The 25,412-nt window shown below is 31.1% G+C and overlaps 1 protein-coding gene and 1 long non-coding RNA gene across 2 annotated transcripts; one reads left to right on the top strand and one right to left on the bottom strand.

The window, feature by feature from the left end:
- Window positions 1-80: 80 nt before the first annotated feature.
- Window positions 81-25,006, top strand: LOC115887581 (adenosine deaminase 2-like). Its single transcript, XM_030907042.1, has 7 exons — window positions 81-172; window positions 3,311-3,885; window positions 15,583-16,015; window positions 19,724-19,945; window positions 22,959-23,233; window positions 24,334-24,449; window positions 24,514-25,006. The coding sequence occupies exons 2-7, from the start codon at window positions 3,553-3,555 to the stop codon at window positions 24,695-24,697; spliced, it is 1,563 nt and encodes a 520-aa protein (XP_030762902.1). The 5' UTR covers window positions 81-172; window positions 3,311-3,552; the 3' UTR covers window positions 24,698-25,006.
- On the bottom strand, window positions 8,741-10,800 carry LOC115887582. Its single transcript, XR_004051117.1, has 2 exons — window positions 10,713-10,800; window positions 8,741-9,099 (listed from the first exon to the last, which is right to left on the bottom strand). It is a non-coding gene; the product is annotated as an uncharacterized LOC115887582 (long non-coding RNA).
- Window positions 25,007-25,412: the final 406 nt, after the last annotated feature.

Raw genomic sequence — 25,412 nt, 5'->3', positions numbered from 1 at the left:
TTTAAACGCTGTAGAAATTATGACGCCAGCTTATTTTTCCCAATTTTAAATTAATCATTTTATTTATAAATAAAGATAAATTACAATGACGATTTTCGATTATTCGCAAAATTGAATTCGAATGAGTGTAATAAAAGATTGCGTCAAGTGATATAAATTCGTGAATTTTAAGGTAAGTCTAAACATGTTTTAATTTTTTTAAACCTTAGATACCTAGTATAATAATTTTAGAAATTTTGTATTATTGTGAAATAGTTTCATAAAATTTGTCCACATTTGAAATATATTATAATCTGAAATTGATAAATATACTAAATATATTTTGAAACAAAGTACCGTTATGATCGAATAAAAATGGCGTCCAGTTGGCTTGGAAATGACGATCGATGACATTTCCCATATAAATTTACATATGAAATGACAGCGATCTTCATTTCATAGCCATCGCTGACGCCGTGTTTATTCGATCATACGGTACCTATTAGTGCATTTTAACATAAAAATGGAACACAATGCACTGATAAAACGGAAGTGAAGTCAGCCATATTGAAAACTGCGTTGTTCTACCCTTGTTTAAATATATTAAACAAAAAGGTTCTATTAAGTTTCTTGATATTTACCGGGTGCGTCTCAAAAGTGGCTCACCCCTATAACGTTTTTATTTTTTCAGATAAAAACGAGATTTGGTATGTTAGTATATGACATAAATTAGGATTGATTGACGTATTCAATTGTTTTCGGTCACTTCCTGTTTCACCGGAAATAACTACAACTTGTGATTTTTAAATGACACCCTATCGGTATTTTTTTACTTTGTTTGATAGAAAATGACACTCTGAATAGAATGACATATCATAATATGGCAACTTTTGACATTTTCGCATAATGGTTTATTTGAAATTGTGACATGCGGTTCATAACGACAATTTAACTCGAAATACCAAGTGTGTGATACCAAATTATTCGTATGAATATGCTTTTTCCAAATATGCTAATGAGCCATCTTGTTCCATTTAAAAAAATAGAGATATGATTTTTTAAGTGAGGATGTCAAATATTGACTTATGATATGTCATTCTATTCAGAGTGTCATTTTCTATGGAATAAAGGAAAAAAAAAATACCGAGGGTGCGATTTAAAAATCAAAAAGTTGTAGTCATTTCCCCAAGCAGCATTTGGACGTCGGGACAACGTTGTGTCACGCGACCAAACGTCGGGGCGCTACGTCGGCACAACCTCGTGCCAACCCTAGTCTGCACTAGTTTGGAGAATAATTTTTGGGTCGAAACGACGTTGGATACCGACGTTGGCTAGAAGCCTAATTTAGTACAAACTGCAACGTTGTTTAAAATCCTAATTCACAGAAATACAAAACTAATATGGCGTCTAAGTCGCGTTTTATCCTAAATTGGTATAATTATAGTAAAAATATTATTTTTATGATTTAGTTAGAGATTTATGTCAGATGGCAGTGAAGGAAAACAAAACAAAAGTATTTAAGTGTGGAGGATGTTTATAATTATTGAAACACTTTAACCGACTCTGTAACTCGTTACCCAAGACAAAAAAGTTAAACGCAAACAACTTTATTGATAAATGTATTGTTTCTACTTTGAAAAATACTAATGGGCCTTAAAATTATAGAAGTTTTAAAAATTATCTTGATTTTTTTTTTAGTAAAATGAGAATAATTTATTCGCAGTCGAAAAAATTGTTTCCGCGTGTTTTTTAGGATCAAATATTTCAAGTTAATGTATTCAAAAAGCAGGAATTGCTATTTTAGGAACGAAACATTTTCTTATTTAACAACATGGCGGCTTTCACTTTGTTGTTTTGGGAGATTAAGATGGAGTAGTTCGAGTAGTCGCATACTGGACTAATAAAGTCGCAGTTCAGCCTTAACAGGTAGTATACTAGTCGCAAGATTGCCTAATTTAGTCATCCTAGAGTCTAGCTTGTGCCGCCCTCTATAATCTAAATAAACGAGGGAGTGGATAAACTATCGGTAATATATGCCGATGTATATTTAAATTTAGTTTTATATGTACCTTTCTTATGTCCCATTTTAAATAAGTTTTTTTTATAAAAACAAAAACAGCACTGAACTGTCTGACTGAACAGAACAATGAAGTGAAAATTTAAGATTTAAGGTTATGGTTCAATACAGTTGCCAAAAGGTAGTGACTCGACGTCCTACCAACGTAAGAATAAGGAAATCTAAACAACGTTGGAATTAGTAAAACAGACGACGTTTGCATAACGTTGGAATAGGTCCTGAAACTGACGTCGAAAAACTATATATTGTCCAACTTTGTAACTACGTTGTCCGAATCACCTAAAGATCACTTAAGCAAAAAAGGTTAGAAGACAACGTTTATTCGACGTCGCAGAAGCTTCCTACTTTGCTGTAGTACTAGCACAGTACTAGTCCAACGTCGGCACAACGTTATAAAAACGTTTAAATTTATTTTAATACCCAAGGTAGGGAGCTAACTATTTTTTGTAACTAATCCAACGTTGTGTTTAGTAAACATGTGGTCGCAAGTCGTGAAAATGCTACTTGGGTCCTCACTCTTGTTTCACCAATTATTTTAATATGTCCCAGCAATCTTAGTTTTTGTGCGTTTGTTACTCCCGTTATACTCGGTACACCATATAGTTGCTTTATTTCTTTGTTTGTTCTTCTGGTCTAAAGGTTGTTTATCTTCTTTCCTCTAAAAATCGTATTCAGAATCTTCCTTGAGGATGAGAGGGTTAAAAAGCGCAACAGTCGAAATATTTTTTGAAACCTCAAAATGTCAAGAATGTACCCAATAGTTCCGTAAACGTTATGCGGTTGATGGTCTATCCTACTTTCTAGAAATATTTATACCCAAAACCGGTAAAATAAAATAAACGATTTACTACAAAACTTTTTATTTCAAAATATAAGCAAACAGCAAGTAAACATAAAAAAACTAATCATGTTTATCGCATACACAGCTATTTCTTGTACCTAAATATTTCTTTTAAAATTAACAATCTTATTAAACATTGTGGCGATGGACAAATATTTTTTAGATTGTTTGTTTGGAGTGTAAAAAAGAAGACTTTTTCAATACGTGAGAGAAAAGATAAGAAATCAATCAACGAACAATCAACGAACCATCAGTGACATCTGAATATGTCATTGGTACGATCTTAAACAGGAATGTCCTCTGAAATAGAGGACGGTTGATAACAATAGTATTGAAATATTTTAATTGATAATAAAATATTGTAGATCTCTACCTTTCGTATATAAATTCAAAAAATCTGTTTATCTACATAGGTCAAAAAGGACAATAGCCAAAAACTAGCTTCAAAGGAACCACAACTCTGGGAACGATAAACATCTGGTGACACTACGTGTATCAAGTTCATTGTCACAGAAAACATCCATATTCCGGGGAACCACCGGACCCCCAACATCCAATATAAAAAGATCGATAACTGTCCGTGCGCCAGTTTCGTAAAGTGGCCCCGTAGATAGAGATTACCGATAAAATCCTCACGATAAAAAGAAACGCAGATATGCCTGAGACGACCAGTGGAGATATAGGCGGTGAAAGGAACAACCTGAATTACCTGCCTTTTCGTATATTCAATTTATTCATTTTGATTGTCGCTATGGGAAGAATCGCCGGAGCGGATACGTACGTCGACGAACGAAGCAGACTGATAAACGAGGAAAAACGGATTTTTATGGTAAATGGTGGAGGAAATCTTAGCGAAAAAGAAGAGGTTGTTAATCGGTTATTGTTGCGATGGAAAAAAGATGAACTGGACGAGTCGTATAAGAATTCTTCGAGGTTGGCGGCTAGCGAGAACTTCTTAGTGGCCAAAGATGATATTGAACAATCTAAAGTAAGTATAGCATGCTCAATAATTATACCTATGATCGAACGATGAAATAGTTTATATTGGCAATTTATAAACCCAATCGCGTAATTCAATTTATATCAATGTTATATTATCAGCTACCACCGCCAAAATAACCGCAACTTTGACCACAAAAACCTGTTAAACTAGATATGGTATTGTAAAGTAATGCGAACAATAGCAATCTCATATTTTTTACTTATTTTGGAGGCTTCTTGAGTAGGGTGAATATGTCAGTGGTCGGACAGACAGAGTTTAGAAAAAGCTGATTTTAAATTGTTGATTAAATTTTCTTTATTGGTTACATTTAAATGACGTTTTATGTAATAGATAGTGTGGTTATTGGGCTTCACATTAAATATAACAGTTTTTTTCATAAACCTACCAATGGTTTTATTTTTTAGGGTTCCGTACCCAAAGGGTAAAAACGGGAACCCTATTACTAAGACCTCGCTGTCTATCTTATGAACCGTTATAGGTAGACAGTTGAAATTTTTACAGATAATGTATCTATGTTGCCGCTATAAGAACAAATACTAAAAACAGAATTAAATAAATGTTTATAAATAAAAAAGTACTTTCACTAAACATTATCTTTTAAGTAAGAATTTTACATAGAATCTTTCAAGTCCTCGGTGGCCGCGTGGTTAAAGCGGTAGGACTTTACGCTGCTTTGAAGGTAATTTGTGGCTATGACGTTGGAGCCGTAGTAAGGCTGGTTCGAATCCTAGTCAAGACTTTTTTTTAATCGTTTTTTTTTAATTTTTACATATGTTTACATATTTATTTTTACTTTTTACATATTTATTATTGATTAATACAATTTTTAGTAATGTGTTTCTTCATTTTTTTTAAATTACTTATACGCGCATTCAAAATTTCAGCTAAATCGGAAAAAAAGTTTATAATAATATAGTGTCTAATGTTGTATCGATAATGAATGTTACGAACCCTTCGTGCGCGGGTCCGACTCGCACTTGACCATTTTTTTTTATATGATAAAAGCGCTGTTTTGTCAGTAGTCAGTAGTCGGAGAGCCAATGTCCGCCCGGGTAGCATATTTGTATGTTGCACACAGATTATCCATTCGGAATTAGTCGGGTATGCTGCGATTCGGCGGTATGTAAGTTATAGTCGGGAGAGCACTTTCTTGGATAAAGAGAGTGCAACATACAGAAACATTGTAACATATGTATGTATATGCCAGTTTAATTTTTGGAGCTTATAGGAAAAATGTTGTACCTAACACGAGATAGTTAAGTAAATAACTATATTCTTTTATGAAACACGCTTGATAATTTATGATATTCTCAGTGTCTAACGTGTCATACCTACTTACATTTAGTTTTTCTAAGATTTTCACCAGTTCTAACATTGTCGATAACACTAGTTCGGTCTACTGAACTAAGTGCGGTAGCTTCAATAGTGGTAGGTATTAATGCTTTGCTGTTATATTGTAGAGGAAGAATTAATTCAGAATTTGGTTGTTTTCCAGTAACAGCAATGTAATAAAATTTGAATTTGTTTTCAGCAGTCATTGTATTGCAAATATTTAAGATATTGAATTTTTTTATGGCAGATGCCTCATGGTCACAAAACTTACCATTAAATCCAACTGGACAAGAACGTTTACACACAGTCATATCTACCTAATAAATACTATCATAATTTTTTGCAATTTTAACCCGGAACTCCATGGTAGTTAAATCCGATGACACTACTTTAGTTAAATCCGATGACACAAGCATCATTTGTATCAATCAGATATCTATACAGGGTGGTCCGAACTGTATTCCGGAAACTTCGGCAGCATATTCTACAGATAAAAATAAGTAAAAAAGATCGTATAAATGTATGTCCTAAAATGCTTAGTTTCGGAGATACAGGGTGTAGAAGTTTCATTTTTATTTCGATCTTTTCTAAATAATTTCTGAAGTAACGTCAATATTTGGATGAAAATTAGTGTCTGGGAGTTTTGTGGTGCGAGAAATTTGATTTTGATGTCAAAATGACTCCTATTTGTAGGGGGCGCCTCCTACATGCGATGCGTTTTGATTGTTTTGAAGAGTAATAACTTTTCGTCCGTACCTGTTAAAACTACTGACTAAAAAAATATACATTTCCATGACTTGTTACGTAAAAAATGTCTCTTGGTAAAAATCGCTATGAGCAACCGTTCTCAAGATATTTAGAATGGAAATAGTCAATACATGTCATTATTGACAAAAAATAAGCACACGATGAGTATAGTTATTTGACTGAAATAATAAATTTTTATTTTTTTTTAATTAATCATACATTTTTCTGCGAAAACATGATGATTAAACAGCTTCTGTTGAACTTTTGGTACAAAAAAAATCAAATTTATGATTTCAGTCTAATAACTATTTAGTCAACAAGTTTAATTTATGTCAATGATGACAGGTATTGATAATTTCAAGTCCAAATATGTCGAGAACCATTACTCGTAGGGATTTTTATCAAGAGACCTTTTTTATGTAGAAACAGTTGTAAATGTATATTTTTTTACTCAATAGTTTTATACAGGTATGGACGAAAAGTTATTACTCTTCAAACCAGTTAAGACATATGTAGGTGGCGCCCTCTACAAGTAGGAGTCATATTGACATCAAATTTCTCATGCCAAAAAACTCCCAGACGCCAATTTTCATCCAAATATTGATGTTACTTCATGAATTATTTGAAAAAAATCGAAATAAAAATGAAACTTCTACACCCTGTATCTCCGAAACTAAGCATTTTAAGACATACATTTATACGAACTTTTTTACTTATTTTAATATGCAGAATATGCTGCCGAAGTTTCCGGAATACAGATCGGACCACCCTGTATATTACTTCTTTTGAGACGTTAAAAATTAAATCAAGTATTCTTTGACTGAAGTATTCTTCAAAGTCATTTATAATAACACCGCATAACTGAGTTAAATTAAAGGCTTTCGTGCGTTCCATGGGGATGTCTTTTAAAAGTCGGAAAATTACCTGAGAAAAATTGTTGGTGTCCGTTCCCCTCAGAATCTGCGTTTTCCTGTAGTACAAACACCATTATTTATCTCGAAGGAATAACTTTCCTGTATATTTTCTTAAGTTCTCATGTTTACATTCAGTTTATACAGTACATTCACATATACGTCATTTTTACCTCACAGGCAAATAAAAATTAAAATTTAGTCAACAGTAATTCAGTCAAAATTCAAGATACACATATACAAGTACTCTCACATATATAATTTAATTTTGCTCCCATGCTATATCATTAAAAGGGTTGGAAAATATAATATAGACAATACCCATATAAGTCGCCAATTCACAAAACAATTATTTATAATAACGCCAACACTTCTCTGTCTGTTGCACTCGCTTTATCCAAGAAAGTGCTCTCCTGAGTATTACTTACATACCACCGAATCGCAGCAGACCCGACTAATTCCGAATGGACAATCTGTGTGCAACATACAAATATGCGCCCGGGTAGTTACCATAAGTCAGACACTTTGTGATTGGCTGATTCTGCACAGTTCCGTATGAACATATACCGTTTTTTCTTATATGTTATCTATATGAAAAAATCATCTTTAGACGATACTAACGCGGTTCATAAAACCACGTTTCCATTAGTTATATATCCGGCAAATCAAGGCAATGCCAAGAATAGCTGCAGAAGATCGTCTTCTCCCGAATCAGCATTATTTACATATAAACTCGTCCGATAAAATTATATACGAGTTTATCGGACATCTAAATTTAACATTATTAAATATTAGAAAGTATCCTTTTTTGTTATTTGAAATAAAAGTTTAGACTAGTAGTAAATATTACAGAGATACTCCTCATTTGAAAGTCTCCCTCTAATATTTACTACTGGTACAGGAGGTCCAAATTTTTAATCGTATTAAAGGAACCAAATTTTACTTGTCTTAATCCTCTGTTTGTATTTATTGATGAGCGACGTGAAGTCCAGTTTTTAATGGTGTATTATGATTTTTCGGATTTGATGTTTAAAAGTTTTTATTTTCATTTCTCAAAGCAAATAAAACTGTATTTTTACCATAGATCTAAGAATTTTCAAGAATTAATAATTCTGTATATTCAGGGTTTTCTAGACGTCTTGATTTGAACAGGGTTGACTCCATAGACTTAGAATAAAATATAGACTGAGCATCTCATTCATAAATAGCTGGAAGATGCGGACAGACAACGTCTTGTTATTGTTGTGTTATTGTTTTTGGCTCTAACGAGTGCGACACGAGCGATAGATAGGCTGTCTCCGTCGTAACGGTCGTTTCCTGACGGCTCTGCCGCCCAACGCAACACTGTCTTTTGTTTCTTCAGTGCACCTGTACTCTCCGTATCATAGGCGGGTATTTTTTAATTTTAATGAAGCTATAATTCAATTAAAAATATATCGTATTTAAACTTTTTATATTATTAAGATTTAGGATAAAGAAAATAGTTTAATATAAAGCAAAGTTTAGGAGTTAGAAAAAAAAAAATACGTCTTAGAGTCTAAAAACGATAAAAATAATAAAGTACGTGTTATAGAAGAAATTTTAATAATCGAAATTATTTAATTTTTGAAATTGATGATAAATTATTAATTTAATAAAATATTAATTTTAGTCAAACATTTACAACTCTAATATTAATCAAAACAGGATCTATTCTATAGATATAATAGAACAGAAAGAGAAAAAACTTTATAATTGTTTAATTTTTTTTTCCGGTAAAAGTGATGTCTTATTATGTAAATTAGAAAAAACAGGAATCTGTTCCATTAAAGCAAGCTTTTAGGAAGTGAATAAAATGAAAACTACATTTATTTAACTCGTTACTGTCTTTATTATAGAGTAAGTATAATAATGGTAATGGTGACTATACTTTATTCAATGGAAATATGCACCAAATTCAAACAAATATAAAAGGCATGAGTATAAACAGTATTACTACAGTAATATTGAACATTGGTTCAAAAATATTACATTAATATAATACAATATTACTGTAGGTATTACTGTCAACGTGCAAGCTTGTTTGAAGCTTGATGTATTTGTATGCGCTTGGTACATCTTGGCGTTGGAAAATGTATAGAAAATTATTAAGAAAAACTAGTACGTAATGGGGGATATCTTGATATACAGAGTGGTCGGAATTGTATTCAGGAAACTTTGGCAGCATAATCTGCAAATAAAATCAGTAAAAAAAATAGTATAAATTTATGTCCTAAAATGCTTCGTTTCAGAGATACAGAGTGTAGAAATTTCATTTTTATTTCGCTTTTTTCCAAATAATTTATGAAGAATGTATTGATTAATTCGTTTCCAAATATCTTGAGAACTATACTTGTGGCGAGTGTCAACAAGAGACCTTATTAAGTAAAAAACGTTGGAAATGTAAATTTTTCTCAGTAGTTTTATATAGATACAGACAAAAAGTATTACTCTTCAAATAACTTAAAAAATATGTAGGTGGCGCCCCCTATTAGTAAAAGTCAAATTGACATCTAAATCTAATTTTTCATGTCAAAAAACTCCCAAACGCCAATTTTCGTCCAAATATTGACGTCACTTCAGAAATTATTTGGAAAAAAATCGAAATAAAAATGAAACTTCTACACCCTGTATCTCCGAAACGAAGCATTTTAAAAACTTACAAGTTCATTTTTTTAGAAAGCCAATGCAACATTTCTGAGTTTCAAATAAAGATAAAAAACAGTAAAACATATAATAATAATATGTAAATTATTTTCTTGGATACATACATATATGGCAAATAATAACAGATTGTTTTATTAAAGATTTACGTTTTGGTTAATTCTAAAACTATCTTCAGATTATATGTGATATTACTTAAGTGATATTACATTATAAAAGAAAAAATGAAAATTATACCTTATAATCGAAAAAAAACGGCGTCAGCGATGGCTATGAAATGAAGATCGCTGTCATTTTATATGTAAAATTATATGGAGTATGTATCGATGGTTTTTTCCAAGCCAACTGGACGCCGTTTTTTTCGATCATACGGTATTACAAATTAATAATAGATTAACAGTCGAGAAAAAAAAAGAAAAAACTCTAGGTAAGTACTGGATAAATTTTAAAATGGCATATTTATTTTATCTTTGTTTAATATAAAAAAAACGAAATATCTACCTGGTTTACATAACCCTGTATAATTTGTGAAATAATAATGGACAAAAATGCAAGCGGTAAGAAAAATATTTACAAAAAATATGTACTTGTTTACATTTCTGGACCATTGTTCGTCATTTTTGTTATCATAATGGTGACCCTATCATAAAAACGTAGTTATTTCTATACCTGATGTGAAACTATAGGGAAAAAGTAATGTTTGTAAAATATTTTAGTCTTGAAAAAAAATAAGGAATGTTTGGTATTTTAAAATGTTTGGTAGCTTGTAATTTTTTCGACTTTCTCGATTGTTTATAGTTTATAATAAGCCTTAAAAATTGTTGTTTCATAATGGAATATCATTCTGGAATTCCTGTATGTTATTTTAGATTCTAAGGATGGTTTTAGAATAAAAAGAAACACATTTTTCATAAAAAAAAGCATTAAATTAACCAATGCCCAAGAAAATAATGTGTCTACTTCTTATGTACTTAATAATGTATCTACTCGTTATATTAATAACGAGGTTAGTAAGAACCTTTACGTAAATGATAAATATAAAAAATACAGATTTTCCAGGGTTTATAATTTACTAAATTATTATCTAAATAAGCGCCTTTCTACAACGCCACTGACGCCAAAATAGTAAATTTGACTTACCTGTGGAATGTTGTTCCAGGACTTAAATAGTCCAATTTCTTACAAATTTGGCACTGACGAACCATGTTTTATAGTTTTTAAATAAAAGTAATCAAAATAAACACTAAACCGACACTACACACTAAGAAAATCGAATCCAAAAAAATACAAAATCAAAACATCCAATAAAAACAATAAAATAGCCATGGAGAAACTGTGACAACAAGGTTTTACGACACGTGCTTTACTCTACTATGGCTCTACTACGAGAGAATAAAGAATGAACAGGCGACCCGGCGATTGATGGGTGTTGCCAAATTGTAAAGAATTTGTCATTTTTAAATAGTCTCCGACTTATAATTTAGTAGTATAGGGACTATTTAATACATCTTTCTACTATTAAACACTACTTTATTAAAATACAGTTTTAATATCTCAATATATGTGTAGAACAACAAAAAAAATATTAATAATATTTTAGACGTGACAACATAGGCTGGAGGCGAAAGACTCAGACGGCCGAGGTCAGCTGCACCCAGGAGTAAACATGTTTACAAAAATTAATATTGGACCGCGCTTAAATGTAAATAGTGTAGTCTATATTTTATTCTAAGTCTATGGTTGACTCTGTTTTCTAACAAGTGCCTCTTTATTTATCGCGGCTCCAAATTTGATCACTAATAAAGATCCCGATGTTTTCTATTTTTTAGTAAATCTGAGAAAACAGCATTTAATATAAATATTGTTAATATAAAATTGTTAAAAATATACTAAGACTAAATTTTGGTGTTAACATTGTAGCATACCAAAAAAAAGATTGTGTGGCACCAACCATAATTTGTTAAAAGTAATAATTAAACATAATAGGTATGTATACATATATATTTACTTCTGAGTTTATTAGATATTGCTCAACATGATTTAATTTAATTCAATTAAAATAATTTTAATGTTTTTCTTAATTTTGAGTTTATTATTTTATTTATTCATTTACCGTGAAATATAGGTCTACAAGTATTAATAAATTATATCAATAATTTATGATTATTGATATAATTTGATACTGATGAATAATAAGTGTTTTAGATATTGAAAGCCTTTCCCAACCAATGCATACCAACTAACTAATTACTCATTTATTAATTATAAAGAGTAGATAAACGACTTGAAATTACTGTATATTTACATTGACGTCATTTTCATTTAAGGGATTATCAAAAATATTATTTTTATATATACTAATGGAATATTTTGTAAGTTCTATACCTAGTGTTACAGTAGGCTAATTTCCATTGTAGGCTAAGGCACGCTTGATCATAAGATTATTTGATCATATTGTATGTTACAAGTCAGTATGGTGCCCTAATTCATCCTTTGACTTTAATATTAAACCAAATTATTCTACTAAAGGATAAAGAATAATACAAGTTAAAAAATAATATTACTAATTTGTTAATATATCATTTTACAATAGTAAATAGTACTTAATAATAATTAGTTTGTGCGAGGTAAAATATATTTTAACTATGTCATTAATATCACAATATGTGAGTTTTTTTGAATAATTTTAATGAAATATTTTTAAGCTTAATACCGAGTGCGTCTTAAAAGTGGTTCACCCCCTATAACTTTTTTAATTTTTCATATAAAAAAACGAAACTTGGTATGGTATTATATGACCTAAATTATGATTGACGCATTCAATTGTTTTTGGTCACTTCTTGTTTCACCGGAAATGACTACTTTTCATTTTTAAATGGCACCCTCGGTATTTTTTTACTTTATTCGATAGAAAATGACATTCTGAATAGAATGACATATCACATGTCAACTTTTGACATTCTCACTTAAGAAAAAATCGTATTTTAAATTTCAATCTAGAGTGCCATAGCTATGTTAAAAACACTAATTTTTAATGAAGGGGCCTCTGAAAAATAGATTTAATCGTCCAATGCTTTTAGTGTTTTGTCCTGGCCAGTTAAAAGATGCCCTAATTGTTTATTTTCAATCATAACTCAATTTTTTAAAATGGAACAAGGGTGGCTCATTAGCATATTTGGAAAAAGCATTTTTTTATGAATAATTTAATACCACACACTTGGTATTTCGAATCAAATTTTTGTTATGAACCGCATGTTATAATTTTAGATAAACTATATGCGAAAATGTTAAAAGTTGACATATGATATGTCATTCTATCAGAGTGACATTTTCTATCGAATGAAGTAAAGACATACCGAGAGAGCCATTTAAAAATCAAAAGTTGTAGTCATTTCCGGTGAAACGGGAACTGACCAAAAACATTTGAATACGTCAATCAATCTTAATTTATGTTAAATACTAACATACCAAAAAATCTCGTTTTTCTATCTGAAAAAATAAAAAAGTTATAGGGGGTGAGCCACTTTTGAGACGCACCCGGTATATGGACTATATCATAAACGCCATAACTACTAAAAAAAAATAAACAGAAAGGTAACTTTAAAAATTAAAGATAAGGAGAACCTTATCAATTTTCAGTTAACGATGCATTTAACCAATAAGAAGAGAGAGATTTTATCTCTATATAAATATATACACCTTTATGTTTAAAAGCCTTAGATTGGTATTTTGAGTATGTAATTATTCAACTGTTTTTAGAGTTTTGCTGAATAATGTTTGTATCTGACACTTTGTATGTTTGTATCTGACACTTTGTGTATGTGTAACTTTCTCATTGCTTGTAATTCAACAGTATACCAAAGTGCGACTTATGAACATGGATTATTAAAAATATTAAATAATAACTGCACAAATTTAATTTGCAAAACTTGACTTTGTATACAGTAAAATATTATGAGAAGTGTTTATGATTTTACCATCACCTGCTGGAAATACAAGGTTCAATTTAGTTGAATAAAATTGTCCAACGGAATTGAATGTTGAAAGAAGTTGAGAGAGAATTAATAATTTAATAACTACTTGGTTACTTTGGAACCGCCATAACTTTCATAAGGTTATGTTGATTAACCAGTTAGCAACCCGTCATAGCAAACCCTTTACCTTCAATTTTCTCGAAAACCATCGCTCTGGGCGATGTGCAACAAGAGTACCTTTTTTGTAGGAAAAGGTATGTAGTTTTCAAAAAATTAACTCACGTTGCAAAAAAATAACCTCAAAAAAGTTATTCACGAACCAACCCCTTACCCTTGCAAAAACTACCCTTTCCGCTTTTTCAAATAATTTTTCAGTATCACCATTTGATTTAGGGTCAAAATTTATGGCAGATGATTTTTTTTCGAAATTTTATCTCGTTCTTTAAGCCTACAATTTTAAAACAACCGTTTTTTTAAATTCACCCTTTCAGTGCCCCTCATCATCATCATCATGTAGCCATTGTTGTCCACTGCTGAACGTAGGCCTCCTCCATATTTCTCCATGTCTCTCGATTTTGGGCCGTCATCATCCAATTTCCAGCAATCCTCTTTACATCATCGGTCCAGCGTGTCGGTGGTCTGCCTCTGCTACGTTTATCTGCTCGAGGTCGCCATTCTAACAATCTTCTAGTCCACCTGTCTTTAGATGTTCTCGCCACATGACCTGCCCATCTCCATTTCATTCGAGTTACGTGTTCTACTATGTCTTTAATTTTGGTTTTTTGTCTGATAGTGTTATTAGCAATTTTGTTTCTTTTAGTTATTCCAAGCATGGCTCTCTCCATGGCTCTCTGGGCTACTCTTAAATTTTCTGCTGACTTTTTCGTTAATGTTAGAGTTTCCGCTCCATATGTTATTACCGGCAAGACGCATTGTTCATAAACTTTCCTCTTCAAGCATATGGGTATATCACTTTTAAAGGTCTCTTGCAGTTTGCCAAAAGCAGCCCAATCCAAACCTATTCTGCGCTGTATCTCGTGTGTTTGGTTGTTCTTTCCGATTTGTATTTCGTGCCCGAAATATTTGTATAGGTATATGTGTTTCTTTTATGTCGGCGTCACCTATTCTGATGTTCTGTGTCAGCACTAAGTTTGTCATTATTTGCGTTTTACTCGTATTTATCCGGAGACCGACTTTTAATGAGGCCTGCACTAATTCTTCGAGCATCTGCTTTGAATCTCCGATGTTATCTGAGACAAGGACGATGTCATCTGAGATGTGTCAACCTTTCACCATCGATATTTATGCCCCTATTCTCCCAAGAGAGTGATTTCATTGCGTATTCAAGGACAGCTGTAAAAAGTTTAGGCGAAATAGTATCCCCTTGTCGAACTCCGCTGCCTACCTCAATTTTATCTGTTGTTTCGTGAAGTTTTACAGTTGTGGTGGCATTACTATATATGTATTCTATAAGCCTTGTATACCTATAATCTACTCTTCCCTGCTCCAATGCTGCTATTATTGATGTTAATTCTACTGCGTCAAATGCTTTCTGGAAATCAACGAACACCAATGCTAGGGGCCTGTTGTATTCCACAGATTTTTTTATCAGTACTTTAATTACTTGAAGATGATCGTTTGTTCCATAACCTTTCCTAAAGCTTGCCTGTTCTCTTGGTTGATAGAAATCTAGTTTACGTTCGAGACGTTTAGCAATGATTTTGGTAAACAGCTTATTCAGTGCCCCTAACTCCCTTAATATGCATTTTTCGCCCTATACTTATCGGAACTTTTTTTACTCTTTTTAGGAGTACTATCACTCCCCGATTTTTTTTACACCATTTCAATGACACCCTGTATAACTTTTTCAACTAAAACATAATCTATATTTTCTAATAAATCTACATTTCGTGTCATTAAATCTAATGACACCAAAAAATCTCAATAATTTTATTACTTTTTGCCAATTTATCTATATCACCTTTAAAAACTGAAACTAAACGTTACATCTAATTACTATGTTATATATGTTTTAGGTATTCCAGCTTATCAGAAAACTACCTAAAGGATCATCCCTTCACACCCACTTTTTAGCAGGCGTAAATATAGACTGGATAATATCTAATATAACATACAACGACAACATCTACGCCTGTTACTTGAACAACATATTCAAACTAAGAGTCTTACAAGATCCAAAACAGGACGCAAATTGTTCTTGGAAGAGCCTGAAAACTTACAGAAAGGAATTCGCAGATGAAAACAAAAGTTTTGACGAATTTTTAAAGGACAAAATGACACTCGGTATTGACAGTCTGAACCAAAGTAGAGAGGAGATTTGGAGTAAATTTAAGAATACATTTTCGACACTGTACGATTTGGTGGCGTATAGGCCAATATTTAAACGGTATATTTATAGGCTTCTAGAGGAACTTTATGAAGATAATGTGTTTTATACGGAGTTAAGAGGTAGGTCTCAGACAAGTGATGTTGACAGTTTAATAGAAAATGTATTAATTATATTTGATTTATTAAATATTAAGTAGAGTATCTATAAAATTGGTTTGAAATGTAACTTATTAAAATTAAATGTATTAAGGAGATAAAAGAGTTGGGTTGATACATTTCTTCTATGCGGTATTGCCGGATTTTGCATCAAAATTTCAAACCGCACAAGTAGGCGTTTATGAAATGTTGCATCTAGAGTTGGAATTTTATTTTCCACCTTTGAAAAAAAAATTAAAGAAGAAGTATAATGCTATCTATGTATTCATGCATGGTAGACGGACAAAGGGCTCTAGGGTGGCAATCCTTGACAGTTCCTTTTGACATACATTTGAATTTGATTTGAAATTTTGTGGATTTGTCAGTTTTTACTGAGCTAATTTTATGTTATTTATTATTTATTCAGCTACTGATAGTTGTTTAAAGGTTTTAAATCTTAGAAGGAAATAAACCGTTGTTGTACCGTAAACCATAATCTGTACGTTCGTTGGTTTATTGACCCCAAAATAGTTATAGTTATTTTTTCGTTTGGATTTGGGTCAAAATAAAACTCAGAAGTTTTAATTAAGTATAAAGTCGACGTTTTGGTATAATATACGAGTATAATGCCTTCCTTAGAACTATACTGCTTTTAAAACTCTGGATCATAATGTGACATCACAACAATGGTCAACATAAATTTGACGAAGTTTTAAAGTTTTAAAAAAACAGTCCTGTGGAAGGCATTATAGGGGTGGTATATTTCGACCCCAGGGACACGTCAATGAGAGTTTTTTCACAAAAAGATGTTGAAAATCGTGCATTCTCTTCTAACTTTTCCTGTATATTTTAAAAAACTCTTTTGAACTGTCTGTTCACGGCAAATTTCCCCACTGTATAATTTCTTAACCTCTAATATTACCATAGTTACGGCACTAAAAATAGATTCAAATACAGCAAAAATCGGGTGGCTCTGAAAATTTTTTAAAAACAAATCAATTTTTTTTAACTTTCAAACTTGAAAACACGGTTATTTTGGGCATATTTGAAAAACGGTAACGAGAAAATATGTTTCGTTTATCGAGGTCTAACAGTCCTGAAAAATTTGCACTTATTTAAGACTCATCCTGTATATGTGGACTTGTGGTCAAAAAGTTGACTTTTTTTGTCCTAAGTTTTGTCGAGTTGAAAAAAAAATACGAAAAGTAAATTTTTAAATACACCTACAAGGATAGAAATATTCTCTTGAATTCAAGAGATAACAATCCAAACTCATAAACTTCTCTTGCAAAAAAAACATTTATTTTTCATTTGAAACTACTTTAAATTAAATGTGTAATAGTTAAGTAACCGTTATCTCTGTTGAAGAAATTAGTTATTTGAACCAAACTATCACAAAATCAACATACATTATACATTAAACTTTCTTGAGCTCTCGTGACTCAAAAGAAAACATTTTTATCAGTCTTCTAAAAGAAGAATGTTTTCTTTTTCCTAGTTGGTGTAAATTTTTGTTCAAGACCCACTAAGAAACTTGTCAAATATTTTGATTTCTGAATATTTCGCGTTAGAAGCAATATTCTGTAAAGATTATTATACAGGGTGGTCCAAACTGTATTCCGGAAACTTCGGCAGCATATTCTGCAGATAAAAATAAATAAAAAAGTTCGTATAAATGTATGTCCTAAAATGATTAGTTTCGGAGATACAGGGTATAGAACTTTCATTTTTATTTCTATTTTTTTCAAATAATTTCTTAAGTAACGTTAATATTTGGATGAAAATTAGTGTCTGGGAGTTTTGTGACACGAAAAATTTGATTTTTATGTCAATATGACTCTAATTTGTAGAGGGCGCCACCTACTTATTGTCCGTACCTGTATAAAACTACTGAGTGAAAAAATATTCACTTCCGTGACTTTTTTACGTAAAAAATGTTTCTTGGTAAAAATCACTACGAGCAACCGTTCTCAAGATATTTAGAATGGAAATAGTCAATACATGTCATTATTGACAAAAAATAAACACACGTTGCATATACCGTATGATCGAATAAAAACGGCGTCAACGATAGCTATGAAATGACGATCGATGACATTTCTCATATAATTTTACATATAAAATGACAGCGATTTTCATTTCATAGCCATCGCTGACGCTGTTTTTATTCGATCATACGGTATATAGTTAGTTATTCGACTAAAATAATATATTTTTATTTTTTTAAATTAATCATAATTTTTTTTGCGAAAAAATGATAATAAAACAGTTTCTGTTGAACTTTTGGCACAAAAACATTTCAAATTTATTTTTCAAAAGATTTCAGTCTAAGAACTATTTAGTCAACATATATGTTTAATTTATGTCAATGATGACAGGTATTGTAACGATTTCGTAACGATTTTTACCAAGAGACCTTTTCTACATAAAAAACGTCGGAAATGTATATTCTTTTACTCAGTAGTTTTATACAGGTGTGGACAAAAAGTTATTACCCTTTAAACCAGTTAAAAAATATGTATGTGGTGCCCTCTACAAGTAGGTGTCATATTGACATTAAAATCAAATTTCTCATGTCAAAAAACCTCTAGACACCAATTTTCACCCAAATATTGACGTTACTTCAGAAATTATTTGGAAAAAATCCTTTGAATAAGAAGACTAAGGAAGGAGCATATCAAAAATATTAGGTACACCGCGATGGGCCTCAAATATGGCCGACTTAAATTCCGGTTTATCAGTGTCGTTCTAATTTTATTTAAAAAATGTAAAACTATGATGTAGGGTAGACGTGGGGTAGACTCAATAATTTGTTGTTTTATTTTACGTTGTGAATAAATGTTGGTAGTTATTAAAATTGTTATAAAAATATATAATACTAATAAAAATAGATAAGTTATAATAAGTATTTATTAACACAAACATCCGATACGCTACTGAAGCAGGTAAGTCATATTAACGTATCTAAATTCTTTGACATCTAATCTTTGACAAGTAATAAATAAAAGCTAAAATGCAAGAAAAATATATAATTTAGTTAATTTAAGTGAATTTCATAAATGATCGGTTTACTACACGTATGTATATTATATAGTCACTTACTAGCGAAAAGTTGTTCCATTATTTCACTCAATTTCTGCCGAGATCTACCGCACGCTACACAACCAACTATTTTAGAGTCTCTTTCGATAAATCGCGATAGTGTCACTGTTAATTTAAGTTCTGCCACAATTTCCATCTAGATTTACTACCTTTATACAACTATCAGTAGTAGAATAAATAATAAATAACATAAAATCAGCTCCGTAAAGACTGACAAATCCACAAAATTTCAAATCAAATTCAAATGTGTCAAATGAATCGTCAAACAGAACTGTCAAGGATCCCCACCCTAGAGAGCTTTTATGGTGTCTTTTCCGCCCACCATGCATGAATACATGGATAGCATTATGCTCCTTCCTTAGTCTTCTTATTCAAAGAAAAAATCGAAATAACAATTAAACTTCTACACCCTGTATTTCCGAAACTAAGCATTTTAGAACTTTTTTACTTATTTTTATATGCAGAATTTGCTGCTGAAGTTTCCGGAATACATTTCGGACCACCCTGCATTTATCTAACTATACAGGGGTTTTACGCTAATGACGATTTTTCAAGATATCTATATAATCTAGGATAATCTTTCTTTTCCAGGAACATTCATGCCATTGTATGAAATAAACGGAACCACTTACGACACTAAACAATTCCTGGAAACCTTTATCGAAACAGTAGCCGAATTTAAGGAATCCCATCCGAAATTCGTCGGAGCCAAGTACATTCATTGTTTGTACAGGGGCGTAGACAATACCACTTTGAAAGCGGGTTTGGAACAATTAATTTACTTCAAATCGCTCTTCCCAGATTTCATAGCAGGTAATTAGAAATGTTTCCCCAAAAAAATTATATTAGGTGCAATATTTAAAAATTTTATGTGATGCGTTAAGATAGGTATACAGGGTGTCCCAGGCTGAGCATGCATTAGAAGTTTCTCGTGAACCACGATATCTAGATCGGAAAACAATTTCGTTGTAAAACAATGTTGTGCAAAATTGTTTGCACATCTAGATTGAGATCTATCGATTAAAAATATTTTCAATATGGCGGCACTTCCGGAAATACCGAGAGAATAGAAAGTATAATTTTTTAATCGCTCAATTCCATGCCAGCCACATGTCTTCTCTTTATGGCACAGTGGCTGTGGTAATCACTAAATTTGACGTATGGGCTATACAAATTTCTTTGACAGGCATTTTTTTCGTTCAAAAATTTTAAATATATATTTTTTTTAAGAACGGTTAATGTTAGATATAGAGTGTTTAATATCAAAATTCGTAAAATTTTACATAGAACTTAAGTATGTAATAAAAAATGGGGGCACCCATTTAAAATAAGAAAGTTATAAAAAATGTTAATGTTTGAATTAAAGAACATAAAGATTATTTAGGAAAGAGCGACTTTCACAAATCTAATATTTGTCAGCATTCATGGGACACAGGGCACATAATAGATTTTAACAACGCCAAAATTATAATAAAGGAAGCGATAGTCCCTAAAAGAAAAATAAAATAGGCTTTTTTTAATACAATCTAATAAAAATAAATGTATCGCTCATGCATCTCTAGATGTTAGTAATGTATGGCAGTCGCTCCTTTGATTTTAAAGAACATAACATAAATAAACATAACATACATAAACATTAAAAATATACAGACCCAACAAGCAAAATTTATTGCTGGAACATTGCCAAAACTTCGCAAAGCAAGGTGTAACATTGCTTTTTTCATTGTAGGGAGGTTTATGCAAGGTTTCAGGGTAGCTTAATCTTCCGCCAAATAATATTGCAGAGCAAGGTTGCATTTCACAATATTATTGAAACGTTGCTAATGTAACGTTCAAGAAAATACTAATTTGGGATGTATTAGCAATACTGTTAATTTTACGTCAATACAATATTGGTAAAATTATATTATTAATTATAATTAACTGACTTATTGCTAAAATAATATAGCAAAAAATAGATAATGTTTGCATTAAAAAAACATTTCATTCATCAGAGGGAAAATATAAAAATTATTTTTTAATATTTACTTCTCAATTAATGAAACAGTTTTTTTCTTGCGAACATTAGCAGTTTTATGCAATTTTATGTTAACAATAATACATCAGTAATAAGGTTATAATCAACAGAAACATTAATTGATATTAAATTGTAGACTTTGAGATAAACAACATTGATAAAAATATCTAGGTATATCTCTATATCCCTTGACTTAGAAAAATTAAAAATGCTCGGTAAATATATCCCTACCAAGAAAGTCGAATTTGTCAAACAAATTGAAAAAAAAAACAAACAAAAATTAGAAATTTATCACTTACTTGTTTCAAAAATACTGTGAAGTACTGAGAACTTAATGATCTTTTCTGAAATAATACAAAATATATACGTACAGTATAAACATTATTTTATATTTCTTATTCAAAAATACATAAGGAAAGTATAACATTAAATGTATGTAGAAGGAAAAGCAAACTTATATTTTAATTGATTTTTTGGATTTTTCAAATTTTGTCTTCGCATGTTGTTCAAATTTCTCTTCGGTAAAGTTTTGAAATCTATATCCAATAATTTCTAAAGTAGTAAAAATAAAAACAATCAGTTGTAATAAATATAAAAAAGCAATGAGAAACTTACCTCTTGTGACAGTAATCTTTGAGGCCCCTTTATGCCCTTATTTTAAAAATTTCAAATGATTATAACGTCATTAAAAAAATATTATTGAGAATAGTTAATACTGAATATTATTTGTGATTTTATCATTAGATTGATATACTCGTATCCTGATTTTATCTATTTCAATTTTCAGTTGGCTAAAAGCTAACCTAAAGCATAAAATTTAGCTTAAAAACAAACTAAACTAAACAAAATTTGTTATACTTATTCATGGCTAAGTATTATTAAAACACACATAATAATAAAATTGTACTTACATTTACATTCATTAAAATCTCATTCGAAAAGCATAAAATGTGATACCAGAAACGTAAAAAAACAAGTGCGTTAACCTAACCTAACTTCTTATGCCGTATGATCGAAAAAAAAGACGTCAGCGATGGCTATGAAAAAAAAATCGCTGTCATTTTATATGGGGAATGTCATCAATATTCATTTCCAAGCCAACTAGACGCCGTTTTTTTTCGATCCTATGGTATATTTGTTATATTATTAATTAATATTAACTTGCGCGGATCTCTCATTTGAATCTTTGTTGCAATGTTGCAGAAAAAACGTTTTAATCGCCATTCAAAAACAATGTTTCTAGCAAGGTTTTATCAATCACGACACAACGTTTAGAAATCAACATTACAAAGCAAACTGTTTGGGGATTGACTGCAATGTTGCAAATGTAATGTGAGTTTTTTTGCTTGGTGGGAAAGTTTAAACCTTTTTTGGTTTTACCTTATTAAGTAATTAATTGTTATCAGGTAGTAATTGTTAATTTTGAATTTTAACTTGATATAATGTCATTTTAACAGAACGTCAACGGTTTTTGTAGACGTGGACGTATCTGTTTTTTTTTTAAATAAAGTGTTCTCGAATAGTTGCATTTAAATATTTTAAATAGTTTCTTTTCTTTATTCTTTGTATTTTTTTGATTCCGAGGACGGAAAGAGATATACTTTCCGAAACGTTAAGCATTTTTTGTTCGCTAGGCAACTTTTTTTATCAGTAAACCTAACTGCTGACAATTAGTCTCCGTTGGATTAACGCAGTAGTGTTACAAGAAATATTTTTTTTTATTTTGTAGATTTTCTTGCAGTGGCGAAACACCCATATAGGATTTAAAAAATTTAAATTAAACGTAGTAATGTTTAATTTCTTTTTAAGGATTTGATTTTGTTGGACTAGAAGAGGATGGCAAGGAACTGGTTGATTTCCACGACGAACTTCTTGGTGTCTCTCAAGATGTGAAGTTCTTCTTCCATGCAGGAGAAACATTCCAATACGGCCATACAGATCTAAATCTAGTCGATGCAATTTTATTGAACAGCAGTCGTATAGGACACGCTTTTTCTTTAGCTAAACACCCTGTATTATTGAATATAGCTAGAGAAAAAGATATTCCAGTAGAATTAAGTCTAATATCTAATCAAGTATTAAGGGTACGTATCTTCTTTTTAATATACCAAATGTCAAACAAAAATGAATCTTAGGTAATGTCTATACAATGGTCTATGCCTGTCACTTGTCACCAGCACGGCAAGCAACAGGAATTAACAATTTTCTTTCTTTGATTTTATTCAAGCCAATGCAATGCAATTATATAATTTTTCTTATGTTTAATACGAATAAAAACGTAAAAAAATACAATCCACTAGTTAACCACTCCAACACCTTGTAAGTAATGGTCCGAACTGAATTCCGGAAACCTCGGCAGCATATTCTGCAGATAAAAATAAGTAAAAAAGTTCGTATAAACGTATATCCTAAATACTTAGTTTCGGAGATACAGGAGTTTCACGTTTATTGCAATTTTTTTCCAAATTTTCTGAATTTTCAAAATTTCTGAAGTAACATCGATATTTGGATAAAAAATTAGTGTTTACGTAACGTTTTTTACGTAAAAGAGGTCTCTTGGTCAAAATCGCTATAAGCAATGGTTCTCGAGATATTTGGAATCGAAATTATCAATACCCGTCATAATTGACATAAATTAAACATGTTGACTAAATAGTTATTAGACTGAAATAATAAATTTGAAATGTTTTTTGTGTCAAATGATTAACAGAAACTGTTTTATCATAGTTTTTTCGTAGAAAAATTTAAAAAAATAAAAAGTTTCGACATTTATCTTATTTCAGTCAAATAACTATCTACTCAACATGTTTATTTTATGTCAACAATTTCCATTCTAAATATATCTTGAGACATTTTATACGCAGAAAATGACGGAGTAGTAGACATCGCAATCAAATTTCTCATGTGAAAGGACACCCAGACACCAATTTTTATCCAAATATAGACTATAGTTTAGAAATTATTTGGAAAAAATCGAAATAAAAATTAAACTTCTACAACCTGTACCTCCGAAACGAAGCATTTTAGGATACACATTTATACCAACTTTTTTGCTTAATTTTATCTGCAGAATATGCTGCTAAAGTTTACCGAATGCATTTCGGACCACCCTGTAGATTAATATCATTTAAAGGCATAAACATCTACTACGAAAATGATTACTAACATATTAATTATTTTTTAGTTAAATGATGATCCAAGGAACCACCCTGCAACTGTGCTATTATCACAAGGATATCCCGTTGTCATATGCAACGATGACCCATCAGTATGGTCCGCCACTGGGCTCAGCTACGATTGGTGAGTAACTATTCATATTTTCCTACAATAATTACCTTTTTACCTCATGAATACCTTCTTACAGGTACGTGGTGTTTATGACAATGACCTGGAAAGAACATGGCTTAGAAATACTAAAAATCTTTGCCCGAAACTCTATACAGTACAGCGCAATGTCAGACAGTGAAAAAACTGAAGCGTTTAGTATATGGAATGAAGCATGGAACGAGTTTGTGGACTTAATGATAGAAAATTTGAACAAACATTAAATAAAACAACTTGTTTTTGTTACTGGGTTAAAGTTCTAGTCAGATATTGAACTAATTTGTAAATATTTATTTTCGAAAAATTTGTATGATGCAAACTTAAAGAATTGATGATGCAATTAACGTATTTTCGATGTTTTCAATGGAAATTTGGTCATACGGTTTTGTTTTGTCTTGTCATATCATTTAAATCAATTATGAGTGCATAAATTATCATGAGTGCAGCTAGTATACATATAGGCAGTTTATTTGTGAAGAAAGTATTACACGTGTCTTTGTATCTACTGTAAATAAATGCTATATTTTCGATTATGTTGATGTTTCATTTAAATGTCGCATGAAAATTGGGGTATTGACACTGACCGAAACGTTGTGTAAGCAAAAATAAATAAAGACATGGAAGTCCAAAACTCTTTTAGATTTAACTCTGATTGGCTTCCTTACACGATCGACCCTGTATAAAACGTTCTTGTACAGGGTGGCGCCTCTCATACGCCGCGGAAGCTCCAAGGAGAACGACAGTTTGTATTGAAATGAAATTTTGTGAGCATATGTAGGTTAATTCAGAGCACTTTTTATAAATATAGAGAGTTCTACAGGGCGTCCCAAAAAAAGTTACATCAAAGTTGTGTTTTTTGTAATGGAACACCCTATATATTAATTGATTTTCGGATTCCTGGAGAAAAATAAAGGTGAGTTTTATAAGAGAAGTACATGA

The sequence above is a fragment of the Sitophilus oryzae genome, unplaced genomic scaffold (genome assembly GCF_002938485.1).
Source record: "Sitophilus oryzae breed Bouriz unplaced genomic scaffold, Soryzae_2.0 scaffold_578_pilon_pilon, whole genome shotgun sequence".
NCBI lineage: Eukaryota > Metazoa > Arthropoda > Insecta > Coleoptera > Curculionidae > Sitophilus > Sitophilus oryzae.
This window is presented reverse-complemented; position numbering and strand designations above follow the sequence as displayed.

Bases quoted from the DNA above. Each gene is read 5' to 3' on its own strand.
- LOC115887581 (XM_030907042.1), top strand. From the start codon at position 3,553: ATGCCTGAGACGACCAGTGGAGATATAGGCGGTGAAAGGAACAACCTG. The intron at 19,946-22,958 runs GTAATTAGAAAT...TTTCTTTTTAAG, and splicing joins CTTCCCAGATTTCATAGCAG to GATTTGATTTTGTTGGACTA. The intron at 24,450-24,513 runs GTGAGTAACTAT...ACCTTCTTACAG, and splicing joins ACTGGGCTCAGCTACGATTG to GTACGTGGTGTTTATGACAA.